This window comes from Oncorhynchus mykiss, chromosome 17 (assembly GCF_057628025.1).
Source record: "Oncorhynchus mykiss isolate SJ-2025 chromosome 17, ASM5762802v1, whole genome shotgun sequence".
Lineage (NCBI taxonomy): Eukaryota > Metazoa > Chordata > Actinopteri > Salmoniformes > Salmonidae > Oncorhynchus > Oncorhynchus mykiss.
The window spans coordinates 50,264,493-50,278,841 of NC_143038.1; the positions used below are offsets into that span (position 1 = coordinate 50,264,493).

The window sequence follows — 14,349 nt, forward strand, 5'->3', positions numbered from 1 at the left end:
ATAGTATTAAAATCTGTTAAACAGTAACACATTGGTTGAAATTGATGCTTGTCATGTAGCCTTGTTACCTATGTTATATAAGCTATGTTGGTACTGTAGCAAATTTGGGGGGGGGGGGGGGGTAGCCCTGACCGGGACTCAAACCCGGGTCCAGCAACTGTCAAACTAACACCTTAACCGTTAAGCCAAGAGGTCCAAACCTCTTGACAAGGTCGCTAGGTGTTGGTTCTTCAGGATCGGTGTCCCGTCCTCGGGATGGTTGAGCTAACGTAGGCTAATGCGATTAGCATGAGGTGGTAAGTGACAAGACAATTTCCCACTACATAGACATCTGATATTGTCAGAAAGCTTAAATTCTTGTCAATCTAGCTGCACAGTCCAATTTACAATAGCTATTACAGTGAAATAATACCATGCTATTGTTTGAGGAGAGTGCACAGTTTTGAACTTGAAAAGTTATTAATAAACCAATTAGGCACATTTGGGTAGTCTTGAAACAATATTTTGAACCGAAATACAATGGTTCATTGGATCAGTCTAAAACTTTGCACATGCACTGCTGCCATCTAGTGGCCAAAATCGAAATTGCCTGGATTGGAAGAATACATTATGGCCTTTCTCTTGCATTTCAAAGATGACGGTAAAAAAAAAATTTTAACAGTTGTTTTTTTCTTTGTACTATCTTTTACCAGATCTAATGTGTTATATTCTCCTACATTCCTTTGACATTTCCACAAACTTTAAAGTGTTTCCTTTCAAATGGTATCAAGAATATGCATATACTTGCTTCAGGTCCTGAGCAACAGGCAGTATAGATTTGGGTATGTCATTTTAGGAGAACATTTTTGGGGAAAAGGGGCGGATCATTGTCCTTCTGCAAAGCGTGTCCCCACTCTTCTCTATAACAAGTCCCTCACGTGTACACTCCTCTCTGAAGGAGGGGGGTAATGTAGCGACCTTATCGCAACACCTAGCAATCTTGGCAAGAGGTTCGGACCTCCTGACGTAACGGTTAAGGTGTTAGCTTGACAGTCACTGGACCCATCCCACTTCTGACACCAGTGTAGCGAATTTAAGGGGTAGCCCCGACCCGGACACGACCCGGATCCAGCGACTGTCCATCACCTTTCGCCAAGAGGTCCGAACTGCTTGACGAGGTCGCTAGGTGTTGGGTTAAGGTCGCTACAGTATTTAGGGAAAAAATCTATTCAAGTCATTGATGGAGTTCTGAATTATACTTCAGTGGAATCTGTTGTAGTTTGCTGACATCATCTGGTTGAAATGAGAACTGCATTAGGGACCACGCTGTTCCTAGTGTAGGAATTCAAATTATTGATAGAAAGACTCCGAACCTGGAAATCATTGTCGAATGGAGGTAACTGAACTCTTCACTGTACTTCCTGCTCCAATGGGAACCCGACTGTTTGTGACAGTCGGGTTCCCATTTTACGTACACGAAAGCGTTTTGCAACTTTAACACACTCCCCTACTGTCAGCTTGCGCGTCATTTGCCCTGTGCTCAGCTGACACAACGCGGTTTATTATGCTTTTGGGAGGAAGAGTAGGCTTGTGTGTATTTCACCAAAGACTCGCTTCAGGATCCAAGTATTTACCGTTGATTGTTTATCATCATCGCAACATGTCTTCGACCGGATCAACACAATTGAAACGCCCGATTTCACTACTGGGATCGATGGCGTTTGGGGAGCGTGCTGACGCGGAGACAAGCACAAAAATGGTGAAAGCCTACTTGGAGCGCGGCCACAATGATTTGGACACTGCCTTCATGTACACAGACGGACAGGCAGAAACTATCATTGGGGGAATGAATCTACCCAAAACGGGTAACGAATACAGCTTTAATAGCCTACTGTCTAGTATACTAACATTGTAAACAAAAGTAACATTATAATCTGAGTATGCTATGTTGTACCACTGCTGCAAGTGTTTTTATTTCACCAGATTCCATGCATACTAGTAGTAACAGTAACTGTAGTTACATCGGTGAGTGCATTAACAGTTCAATCATACTGGTGCATAAAGTGTGCCCAGATAACAAACTGCAATGTTACAAACCACTGCTACATTACCAGTATGACTTCTTACACATGTTCTATGACCCGATTGGATCTTATCAGCCATGTGTGTGTTTATTGCCTGAATCTACAGTGAGCATTGCCACCAAGGCCAACCCCTGGGAAGGAAAGACCCTGAAACCAGAGAGTGTGCGTTCTCAGCTGGACACTTCTCTGAAGAGACTGCGTACACAGTGTGTGGACCTCTTCTACCTCCATGCTCCAGACCATCAGAACCCCATCCAGGACACACTGCAGGCCTGCCATGAGCTCTACAAAGAGGTACTGATCCGGAGGGCAACTCTCCTCACACCCACCCCGTTATACAGGCACCTGAAGCATATTTCACACCACCTGGCTCTTTTGTAGACATGTCATTTATTGCTATGTTGGTTTTCAGGGGAAATTTAAGGAGCTTGGCTTATCAAACTATGCTGCATGGGAAGTGGCTGAAATCTTTACCATCTGCCGACACAACAACTGGATTCTTCCCACTGTTTATCAGGTAACACACGGGAAGTCTGCATCTGTCACATACCACACTGCCTTCATTCAAAATACATCATATTATTAAATAGTAACTCACTTCTAAATGTTGTTTATCCTTTTCTTTTTTGACACCACACTCCAAAAAGCAAGTTTAGTCTAATCATGATTATTGTTCAGTCTTGTGCTCCAGTGCTGCAAGAAAAGACCTAGTTAAGCTGCAGCTGACCCAGAACAGAGTGGCACGTCTTGCTCGTCATTGTATTCAGAGGGATGATATATATACTATGTATACCTGTCTCTCTTGGCTAAGTATCTAGGAGACTGACTGCATGACTTCTTTTCATAAGAAATGTTGTTGAAAATCCCAAATTGTTTGCATAGTGAACTTACACACAGCTCTGACACACACACTTACCCCACCAGACACACCACCAGGGGTCTTTTCACAGTCCCCAAATCCAGAACAAATAAAAAAAGCGTAGTATTGTAGAGCCATTATTGCATGGAACTTCGTTCCATCTCATATTGCTCAAATAAACAGCAAACCTGGTTTCAAAAAACAGATCAAGCAACACCTCTCCCCTATTTGACCTAGATAGTTTGTATGTATTGATATGCAGGCTACGTGTGCCTTGAAAAAAAGTAGTTCTATCCTTGAGCTGTTCTTGTCTATTAATGTTCTGAATTATGTCATGTTTCATGTGGACACCAGGAAGAGTAGCTGCTGATTTTGCAACAGCTAATGTGGATCCTAATAAAATACCAAATAACTGTGCCTTTCTGTAGGGAATGTACAATGCCACCACACGACAGGTGGAGACAGAACTGCTACCATGTCTGAGATACTACAGCATCAGATTCTATGCATACAACCCTCTGGCAGGTACTGTGCATCTAAACTCAGCAAAAAAAAAAAGAAACGTCCCCTTTTCAGGACTCATTGTAAAGGGTTTAAACACTGTTTCCCATGCTTGTTCTATGAACCATAAACAATTAATGAACATGCACCTGTGGAACTGTCGTTAAGACACTAACAGCTTACAGACTGTAGGCAATTAAGGTCACACTTATGAAAACTTCGAACACTAAAAAGAGGCCTTTCTACTGACTCTGAAAAAAAACAAAAGAAAGATGCCCAGGGTCCCTGGTCATCTGCTTGAATGTGCCTTAGGCATGCTGCAAGGAGGCATGAGGACTGCTGATGTGGCCATGGCAATAAATTGCAATGTCCATAATGTGAGATGCCTAAGACAGGGCTACAGGGAGACAGGACGGACCGTTGATTGTCGTCGCAGTGGCAGACCACGTGTAACAACACCTGCACAGGATCGGTACAGCCGAACATCACATCTGCGGGACAGGTACAGGATGGCAACAACTGCCCGAGTTACACCAGGAACGCACAATCCCTCCATCAGTGCTCAGACTGTCCACAATAGGCTGAACTGAGGGCTTGTAGACCTGTTGTAAGGCAGGTCCTCACCGGCAACACTGTCGCCTATGGGCACAAACCCACCATTGCTGGACCAGGGACTGGCAAAAAGTGCTTCACTGACGAGTCATGGTTTTGTCTCACCAGGGATGATGGTCGGATTTGCGTTTATCGTCGAAGGAATGAGCGTTATACCGAGGCCTGTACTCTGGAGCGGGATCAAATGGGCGGTGGAGGGCCCATCATGGTCTGGGGCGGTTTGTCACAGCATCATCGAACTGAGCTTGTTGTCATTGCATGAAATCTCAACGCTGTGCGTTACAGGGAAGACATCCTCCTCCCTCATGTGGTACCCTTCCTGCAGGCTCATCCTGACATGACCCTCCAGCATGACAATGCCACCAGCCATACTGCTCATTCTGTGCGTGATTTCCTGCAAGACAGGAATGTCAGTGTTCTGCCATGGCCAGCAAAGAGCCCGGATCTCAATCCCATTGAGCACATCTGGGACCTGTTGGATCGGAGGGCGAGGGCCATTCCCCCCAGAAATGTCCGGGAACTTGCAGGTGCCTTGGTGGAAGAACTGGCAAATCTGGTGCAGTCCATGAGATGCACAGCAGTACTTAATGTATCTGGTGGCCACACCAGATACTGACTGTTACTTTTGATTTTGACCCCCCTTTGTTCAGGGACACATTCCATTTCTGTTACATCTGTGGAACTTGTTCAATTTATGTCTGTTGTTGAATCTTATGTTCATACAAATATACACATGTTAAGTTTGCTGAAAATAAACGCAGTTGACAGTGTGAGGACGTTTCTTTTATAACGCCTCTAAAATGGCAAGATTTTGAGGATCATAAAAATCTCAATGTCTAGTGTGAGAACACATAACATTCACGCTGTTCTTCTGTGCAACCAGGGGGCCTTCTCACAGGGAAGTACCATTATCAGGACAAAGAAGGTTCTCAGCCTTCAGGACGTTTCTTTGGTAATAACTGGGCTGGTGCTTACAGAGACAGGTGAGAACAGAATAAAATGGTATTGAAAAACTATATGGTCACAGTAGTTACATTAACATGATTTGTCCAGATTAGCTTTACACTAGATACAATTAAACATTACATTTGGATTTGTGTTGTGTGTCAGGTACTGGAAGGAGAGCCACTTCCAGGCAATAGACCTTGTTCAGAAGGCCATGGAGACAGCGTATGGCTCAAACAAACCCTCCATGACGTCTGCTGCTCTACGCTGGATGTACCACCACTCCCACCTCAAGGTAACCGACCACATTCAATAATGAACAGGGACAACTCACCATCAGCTAGGTCACTTTGGCTGTATTTACACAGGCAGCCTAATTCAGACCCTTTTCCAGTAATTGACTACTAATTCCACTAATCAGATCAGCTCTTTTGCCAGAATTGGGCAAAAGATCAGAATTGGGCTGCCTGTAATAAGTCAATGATTACAAATAAAATAAAACATCTTTACAATGTGAAAAGGAACATTTCACTCAATGTCAGCAGTACTATTTAAACAATCTTCATAAATTGAATAAAAAAAGTGTGGTGTATATAGTGTTAATTGGTGGGTCCTCTTATACCTGGGCTTTGTCTCCACTGTTCCAGGGTGATTTGGGAGATGGTGTAATCATTGGGATGTCCAGTATGGAGCAGCTAGATCAAAACCTTTCTGCCTCTGAGGATGGGCCGCTGGATGAGCGTGTGGTGGAGGCATTCAAACATGCCTGGGACCTGGTGGCCCACGAGTGCCCCAATTACTTCCGCTAGATGGCTCCTCAACAACCCTGGCTAGTCTAGAGCCCACATCTGATCGACTATATCCACTGACTGTTGCCTTTTTACCAAATGTGCCGTATACAGTTAGCTAATTAACATGTACAGTGAGATGTAGGTTTTTTATAAATAAGTCAGTTTGGTTATCAGATTGATGCTTTAATGAAATTAAGAAAAGTGGCGATTATGATTTTGGTCCTATTATATCACTTCATGTAAATTGAGGGTAGTTGGGTTCAGGAAACTTTTTCTGGTGGCTGTCTTGACTTTAATAAACTGTGGAGCAATTGGGACAGTATTTTTTTCCTTAATGATATCTGCCACGGCGTTGCGATTTTACAGCCTAGCTTAAAGATATACTTCGCATTAACAATTCCAACTTTCTTTTGTGGGATGTTTTATAGGACACAACCCAGCATACTGTAAGTTTGTACTGCTGTATTTGAGTGGACCAAAAAAAATGTATAAAGCACAAATGTATATACACAATTCCATGGGTAACATTGCAATTAGGAAACACTTTAAAGTAGTTTGTTTTGACCTAAAAAAAAAGGCACGGTATTAAAAACAAGTCTGAGAAGTCCATTGCTCTATCCAGATGAATTCCCTTCTTCCTCATCGTTATCCTGCATGGCCTCTTCCTCAGCTAGCTTCTCAAAGTCGCTCGTTTCAGAGTTCCACATGCACTGGATCTGCACTCTGAATTCAGCCATCTCAATCCCAAAGAGTTTCTATGTTATGGAAAATAAGTTAATTTGATTAGATAAGACATTTATGGGACCATCTAGCAACTGGACTTGCAAAATGTCTCAGGCCTATCAGGTGTAGACTGGGGGACGCTTTAGAACTCACCAGAATACGGGCCTGTTCAGGGGTTAGTGTGTCTCCCTCTTTGCACACTTCATGGTCTTTCAGTAGCGTCACCACTCCTACGACAAAACAATGGGGTATAAGCCAATAATTGCAACATGTATTCCTTCTCCTTGGGAATGAATCAAAAGAAAACCTCAGGTTAGATCAGAAGTTTATATCAGAAGCATAAAAAGTTCATTTGAAACAAACAAAACAGGTCACTAGATGGAGGTTAGGGACATCGCTTTCTTAAGTCTGTAATGAAAGGTTCTCACCTTTCTTGAGTGCTGTGGGGAGTCCCAACTGTCTCAGCTGTGGCTCCATGGAGTGAGGGAACTGTTCCAGGGGTCCTTCATCAAGTGTTAAGGCCATCCCTGCCTTGTTTCCTGCTCGTGCAAAATCCATCTCTTTGAACTGGCTGAAATACCTGAAGAACATTTATCAAGAGAAAAACTTATGAAACTACCAGAGGACAAGGAATCAGCCTCAGCAATGGATCGTTGCAAAAAAGGACTCAAGCTAATGATTGTACATCTAATGGAAATGCAAAATATTGATCTACTTACTCTTGTACCTCTTCTTTGGTTTTATTTGTGAATAACACACCCACTTCTCCTCTCAGAAACCTGCTGACCTACAAAATAAGCAGGCTGACATTAATTGAACCCCTTGCAGTGTCATTGTGCAATTTGATCCTCACTTTATCACAGATTTGACATACCTTGTGCAAATTGTCTTTGTACTCGCTTGTTGATCCTTTACCTATAGCGATCATCATCACTTTGTTTTTTCCAAAAAAGAATCTGAAAGTGAAGAAAAACCTTAGTCAAACTGGCTAGTCAGCTACATGTATTTATACACATAACGTGTCTTAATAATGAGAACCAGGCTGCATAGACTAGTGTGTTGAGTGTTCTTACCGACTGTGTTTCCAGGCTGTCCTGATGTCTTTCAATTTGTTGTTCCTCATGTTTGCCACAGAGAAGATGAACAGGTGCTTGTACATATCCACACATTTCCGCAACTATAAGGCCACGGACATACAGATACAGACTATTAGCCAAAGAGTTTTAGCTGGATATCATTGTCAGGCAGGAAACAACAAGCTAACTAGGATTGAATGGTCAGAAATAGTTACCTCTTCTATTAAGTTCTGTTTTGTTTCCAGACCCTTCTTGGCTGTTTTTGTTAGTGAAACTGAGAAGTGAAAAAGGCACACAATAAGGGTTAATACCTACAGGACAACAAAAAATGTTCAGCAATAGCTATATTTGCAAACATAACCTGCTTGCTATTAGCTTATGGTGCTAGATGGTTAGAGTATGTAGTTAGCTAGCTAGCGGGCTCCTCTTTCACCTCTTGATGCAATACATCCCCTGCAAATGCTATAGTAGTGAACTGCTACCTCAAGTAATGCATTAATCCAAACTATACTTAATATACTCTTCATCTACTGGATGAATCTGACATAAAAACCTACTTTTCTTGTCCCTCTTTGACTTTGGCATGGTTATCGCGTTGTAGAACAAGACCTAGGGAGGAAAAGGACTCCACGTGTTTCTGTCTACTGAACATAGCTGTCCAAAATATGCCTGACAATAATTCACGATTCACTTGCATTTTATGAGATAATTTTCTGTCGCATCATTGAATTTAAATGCGATATTGAGTTTAATAATAGGAATACATTATTTAATCATCTGTATTAAACGTGTAGAAAAATGTGCTTTACAGACATGTCTCATTTCCCCCAGCAGATGGAACCCTGCAAACATAAGAGTGTACAAATAAGTGTATTAACAAGGCAATCATAATAAAGCCATTAGAACAGTATTGTGTGACAGAAATAATGATTTCCTTCTTTATTCTATGGAGTTTTCTGTTGAGTGTCAATAATGTAGCTACATCTTTGCATAATTAACGTGCTGCAATAACAGCAAAATTGACAGCAGTGTCCCTTGAGTGAGATGTCTGTGGCATGTGCATCTCTGAAATGTGATTCAATGTAGGATAGTTAATCAATGTGTACTGCTTTAACAAAAAATGGATACAGTGATAGAACCATCTATGTGGGTGTTGCCTGCCCGGTTTGTGTAATAATTTTCTATGCCAGAGGAGTTTATGTGTTACGTTATCTGTGAACCTGAAGTGAGAAATGCAGTAGCAAGAGGTGAAATCCCACATAGACAAATTACAGCCATATCCACAAAGCGTCTCAGGGTAGGAGTGCTGATCCAGGTCAGGACCAGTTTTTCACTTTTAGATCATAATGAATATGAATTTATGGACATATCCTATATTACACCTAAGTGTGAATGTTGTTCATTTACTATAGCTCAGCATGCAACAGCACAGTCCCCTCCAAGCTTATCACCAAGCTCACAACTCTGGAACTGAAAACCTCCCTCTGCAATTGCATATTGGACATCCTGACGGGCCGCTCCCAGTTGGTGAGGGTAGGCAACAACACATCCGCCATGCTGACCTCAACACAGGGGCCCCTCAGGGGAGCGTGCTCAGTCCACTCCTGTTCTCCCTGTTCACCCATGACTGTTCACTGCTCACGACTCCAACACAATCATTAAGTTTGCTGATGACATGATGGTGATAGGCCTGATCACCGGCGACGATGACACAGTCTATAGGGAAGGGGTCAGTGACCTGGTAGTGTGGTGCCAGGACAACAACCTCACCCTTAACGTCAGCAAGACAAAGAAGCTGATCGTGGACTACAGAGAGCCGAGCAAACCCCCATCCACATCGATGGGCTGTGTGACTCATCACATACGCAGCTGCTACTGTTTATTATCTACTGTATCCTGTTGTCATTTTACCCCTTACTGTATGCACATATCTACCTCAATTATCTCGTACCCCTGCACATCGACTCTGTACTGGTACCCTGTGTATATACTCAAGTTATTGTTACTCATTGTCTATTTATTCCTTGTGTTTTTATCTTTCTATTATTTTTCTATTTTTCTCTCTGCGTTGTTGGGAAGCATATCACTGTTAGTCTACACTTGTTGGCTACGAAGCATGTGGCAAATGGCAAATAAAAATAGATTTGATAATGTATTAGCATTTGTGGTACAAATCACATTCAAGTTATGGGACCGATATATCATTTTTTGCGCATCATGTCAAAATCATCTGAAAGTATCTAAATTGATTGTGAAGATCAAAAAAGTCACTTATAGATGTTTTGAGCATGATGTGCGAAAAATGTTGTTCTCAGTCCCATGATTTGAATGGGATATGTGCCACAAATACTAAAACATTAGCATGTGAAAACAGTGCCAGCATGGATTGCTGTCATACCTTGTGCATAGACTGCTTAAAGGGTAAGGAAATCAAATTGGTAATTTTGTAATTTGAGTGAAATATCCCTTAATTTTTTTTACTTTTATGTCTTATAATAACGTTTTGGTGCTTGAGTGGGCTACCAGTCCAGACAAAAGATTAAATGTTTTTGGAAGATCCGGATGTCAGCTTTCTGTTTTACTCAGATGATTCAATATTCAGTTGTAATCATCATTATACTGTGAAAAGATGAATAAAGGCTGCTGTCTTTGTCTCACACATATATTTGGCAGACTTTGACCCTCTATAGATGGGAATCATGTTCAAGGGAAGCTTTAAAATATCACAATGCATTCCCTCTCCGTCATGTATTGTTCTTTCACACAAGGGGAAATAGTATATGATGGGTGTAGTAAGTTATAGATTCCTTCTATATAAAAATACATGTAAAATCAAAATCCAATAAAATTGTATTTGTCACGCTTCGTAAAACAACAGGGGTAGACTAACAGTGAAATGCTTACTCACGGGTCCTTTTCCAACAATGCAGAGTTAAAGATAAAGATACAAAATATAAATAGTGACACTAGGAAGAAATCCACAGTGAATAACGAATAACAATAACGAGTAAGAATAAAATGGTTATAAACAGGGAGAACAACAGTAGTACCGAGTCGATATGCAGGGGTACGAGGTAATTAAGGTAGCTATGTGCATATAGCTAGGGGTAAAGTGACTAGGCAACAGTTTTATTTGTATTTTTTTTTATTTTACCTTTATTTAACTAGGCAAGTCAGTTTAGAACAAATTCTCATTGTCAATGATGGCCTAGGAACAGTGGGTTAACTGCCTTGTTCAGGGGCAAAATTAGAGATTTTTAACTTGTCAGCTTGGGGATTCAATTTTGCAACCTTTCGGTTACTAGTCCAACACTCTAACCGCCCAACGCTCTAACCGTCTAACACTCTAACCACTAGTCTACCTGCCGCCCATAACTGTATACAGTATAGATGATAAACAGCTGTAGCAGCAGCATGTGGAGCAGTAGCAGCACACGTGGTGAGTGTTAAAGTGTGTGTGTGTGTTAGTGTGTGTGTCTGCATATCCAAGACCTGGCATTTGGGGTGTAGTGATATACCCAATGGGCTTGACGGTTCTCTTCTCATCACTCATCTTGAAAAAACGTATACCAAAAACTTGGAAATCAATCAATCTGCCATGATTAACACAAACGATAAATTCAATGATTTATTATTTAAAAGGAAATAGCATGGGCAACTGAGAAAAACAAATTGGTACAATTTAAGGCCAAGTGGGGGTATGATATTTGGTTTATGATATTTATGCATCTGTAACTTTCTCACTCATCATTATTCGCGATTCATTCAGCACAATCCATAATCATGGTAGCATCCACATTAATTAGAAATATTAATTTCTGACAATAAAACAATAAAAATGACTCCAAAATACGATACATTATTTACCATTAATTTATTTTAGCCACCAAATCATCTGAAACACAACCAGTGAATTTGTCCCAATAATTTTGGTCCACTAAAATGGGGGGCTATGTATAAAAATGTTGTAAACTTTAAATGGTTCACCCAATATGGATGAAAATAGCCTCAAATTAAAGCTGACAGTCTGCACTTTAACCTCATAATCATTGTACCACTTCAAATCCAAAGTGCTGGAGTACAGAGCCAAAACAACAGCAAAAATGGTCACTGTCCCAATACTTTTGGAGCTCATTGTATTTAGCAGCCTTGCATAGCAGTCTTATGGCTTGAGGGTAGAAGCTGTTCAGAGTCCTGTTGATTCCAGACTTGGTGCACTGGTATCGCTTGCCATGGGGTTGCAGAGAGAACAGTCTATGGCTTGGGTGGTTGGAGTCTTTGACAATTTTTTGGGCCCTAATTTTGCACGCCCAATTTTTCAGTTTTTGATTTGTTAAAAAAGTTTGAAATATCCAATAAATGTCGTTCCACTTCATGATTGTGTCCCACTTGTTGTTGATTCTTCACAAAAAAATACAGTTTTATATCTTTATGTTTGAAGCCTGAAATGTGGCAAAAGGTCGCAAAGTTCAAGGGGGCCGAAGACTTTCGCAAGGCACTGTAATTCTTACATAGGTATTGTTATTGTCCAGGTGGGTGAGGGCAGTGTCGAGTGCATTAGAGATCTGTGATCTGTACTCTGTCTGCAAATATTAGAGTCCTGGTATACGGTCTGCGAATATTAACCTGTTTAATTAAAGGTCTTACTCACATTGTCTATGGAAAGCAGATCACACAGTCATCCGGAACAGCTAGTGCTCTCAAATACACCAAACTTTATGGATTTGATCATTTGATGGCCATCTATCACACTGTCATCTTTTTTTTAAAGTGATATTGTTTTGCTTCATTTTAAGGTTGAACAATTTGTGTTTTGTGCAGAGGTTGACTGGGAGCTCTGAAGCCCCAAATGCAGAAATATGAGGGAACATACAGTTCCCCAAAATGTAACGAAGGACAAATTATCCCTACAATTAGACTAGGCTACCTTGAACAAAAACGGTAGCCTAGTCTAATTATATGGATAATTTGTCCATCATTACATTTTAGGGAACTGTATTTTCCCTAATTTTCTGCACTTCGGGCTTTATGGTTTATTTTTGTACTGTAAGCGCGTGAGTTTGTTTTTGCTCGTGAGGGGGCGTGACGGAGAATGGGAGGGGCGATGCATAAGTTGCCCAGTTGAGCAGCTTGAAACATGATCCAGCGGCTCCTCGACGAGGCAGGGCTATAGACTAGAAGCATAGTGTTATCACACCGCGGTACCAGAGTTCGGAGAGATACGTGAATAGGAGGGAAGAGAAAGAGAGAGAGTAGTGTAGAGAGAATGGGAAAGGGAGTAACTGAGAGCATTCAGCATCTGACAAATCAAAGGCACGGTGTCTCATATTCCTGCGTATAGCAGAGGAGGATGGAGCGTTGCCGGTTGAGCGGATAAGATCTGTTTGTGGATACCATTGTGTTTTTCTTCGCACCAATAGGAACATGTGTTTTCTGGAGGTTTGAGGAAAGCGATGGTTGCATCACCTTCAACTGCGCTGTCAATCTCATTTCAAAGAGCCACATCATAAGAAACTCCGTGGGGAACTGGCCTTTTGGAGGATATGCAGAAATAGGATCGGCTTGGTTGTTAAATTATTTTAGCAAACCAAGCATTAAAACCAGCGGTTATCAGTTTTATGTATACCAGTATGATGAACTCTTTTTTTGATACTTCGCCTGCTGCTATGATCGATACAGTTCCTGTCAGTCGTATGTCCACTTCTGGGTCGGGCGCGGTAACCAGTGCTCTGCGAAATGATTTGGGGTCCAATATCCATGTACTGAAGACCCTGAACCTGCGGTTTCGCTGTTTTCTTGCTAAGGTTCATGAACTAGAGCGGAGAAACAAATTATTAGAGAACCAACTGCAGCAAGCCTTGGAGCAACAACGATACCAAGTATACACACGTGAAGTAGCTGTCCAAACCGACTCTACTGAATCCCGACTACCTGGTACCATTTGGAGTTTCACCCACGTGAGGAGACACGGCGAGCGCTATGAGACTCTCCAGGGGCCCGGTGTGTCCTGGAATCACCCGGACGGTGTTGGGGTCCAAATCGATACCATCACACCAGAAATAAGAGCTCTGTATAATGTTTTGGCTAAAGTCAAGCGAGAGAGAGACGAATACAGGAGAAGGTAAGTACCAACAAACTACTGCATTCAGACAGTGACATCAGTGCGCATTTCCCATTGCAGCAGTTTTAGGCCTGACTGGAGCAGCAGCATCAGTCTACACTTTATTGCTGCATTTCATTCTAATTGGATGGTAATAATATATGCTGATTATTTGTCGCCAGATAGGAATTAATGAAATGCGTCATTGGTAGCTTAATATAAAGAAACTGCAACTCTGATTCATTGCATATTTTGGTAGCCAAGCAGCAAGGGTATTGTAACGCTTGCCAAAACCATGCGATTGCGCGATACCCTCTAGACTTAAGTTTAGTTGTAACTCCAGGCAGATTTGTTAACTTTTTACATAATTGTTTAATTTTCACTCTACTAGGTCGGCAGGCGTTTTCCCCAACCCAGTACTAACACACCCGTTTGAAATAATGAACTAATCATCCTCCATGATTGGCTGAATCAGGTTTGTGACTGCTGGGCTGGAACAAAACCGTGCACTCTGTACCTCCCTGGGACCAAAGTTAGGTACCCGAGAGCCGTCATTCATCTGTTCCTGCTGGGTGTTTTGTTGTTTGACACTGTGTCAAGTATAGGCTGGTTACATTCAATCTTATGGAATAGTAGAGATGAACCATTGTTTGAAACCTTCACTGACCAATGAGCAGTT

The 14,349-nt window shown here is 41.7% G+C and overlaps 3 protein-coding genes across 5 annotated transcripts in view; 2 read left to right on the forward strand and 1 right to left on the reverse strand.

Moving 5' to 3' along the window:
* The first annotated feature begins 1,525 nt into the window (after positions 1–1,525).
* akr7a3 (aldo-keto reductase family 7, member A3 (aflatoxin aldehyde reductase)) lies at positions 1,526–6,086 on the forward strand. Its single transcript, XM_021569444.3, has 7 exons — positions 1,526–1,844; positions 2,170–2,357; positions 2,476–2,580; positions 3,351–3,447; positions 4,919–5,018; positions 5,146–5,275; positions 5,628–6,086. Exons 1-7 carry the CDS (start codon positions 1,544–1,546, stop codon positions 5,787–5,789), a joined length of 1,083 nt encoding a protein of 360 aa, XP_021425119.2. The 5' UTR covers positions 1,526–1,543; the 3' UTR covers positions 5,790–6,086.
* LOC110494425 (mRNA turnover protein 4 homolog) lies at positions 5,934–8,400 on the reverse strand. The gene is made up of 8 exons (XM_021569445.3): positions 8,128–8,400; positions 7,786–7,844; positions 7,568–7,671; positions 7,369–7,450; positions 7,214–7,281; positions 6,923–7,074; positions 6,648–6,724; positions 5,934–6,526 (listed from the first exon to the last, which is right to left on the reverse strand). Exons 1-8 carry the CDS (start codon positions 8,153–8,155, stop codon positions 6,386–6,388), a joined length of 711 nt encoding a protein of 236 aa, XP_021425120.3. The 5' UTR covers positions 8,156–8,400; the 3' UTR covers positions 5,934–6,385.
* Positions 8,401–12,705: 4,305 nt separating this feature from the next.
* Positions 12,706–14,349, forward strand: part of iffo2b (intermediate filament family orphan 2b) — a 41,583-nt gene continuing 39,939 nt past the window's right edge. For 2 of the 3 annotated variants that reach the window (XM_021569449.3, XM_021569446.3), the window contains exon 1: positions 12,708–13,691. In XM_021569449.3, coding sequence (XP_021425124.3) covers positions 13,189–13,691 — 503 coding nt within the window. In that variant the 5' untranslated portion in view covers positions 12,708–13,188. Of the gene's footprint in view, positions 13,692–14,349 lie in introns of all 3 variants that reach the window. The other variant, XM_021569448.3, reaches the window with a different exon arrangement.

Excerpts from the sequence above, each read along its gene's own strand:
- akr7a3 (XM_021569444.3), top strand. The coding sequence starts at position 1,544 with ATGCTTTTGGGAGGAAGAGTAGGCTTGTGTGTATTTCACCAAAGACTC. Across the intron at positions 2,581-3,350 it reads TTCTTCCCACTGTTTATCAG|GGAATGTACAATGCCACCAC; the intron begins GTAACACACGGG and ends GCCTTTCTGTAG. Across the intron at positions 3,448-4,918 it reads TGCATACAACCCTCTGGCAG|GGGGCCTTCTCACAGGGAAG; the intron begins GTACTGTGCATC and ends CTGTGCAACCAG.
- LOC110494425 (XM_021569445.3), bottom strand. The coding sequence starts at position 8,155 with ATGCCAAAGTCAAAGAGGGACAAGAAAA. Across the intron at positions 7,451-7,567 it reads ACAGCCTGGAAACACAGTCG|ATTCTTTTTTGGAAAAAACA; the intron begins GTAAGAACACTC and ends CTTCACTTTCAG. Across the intron at positions 6,725-6,922 it reads CCCCACAGCACTCAAGAAAG|GAGTGGTGACGCTACTGAAA; the intron begins GTGAGAACCTTT and ends GTTTTGTCGTAG.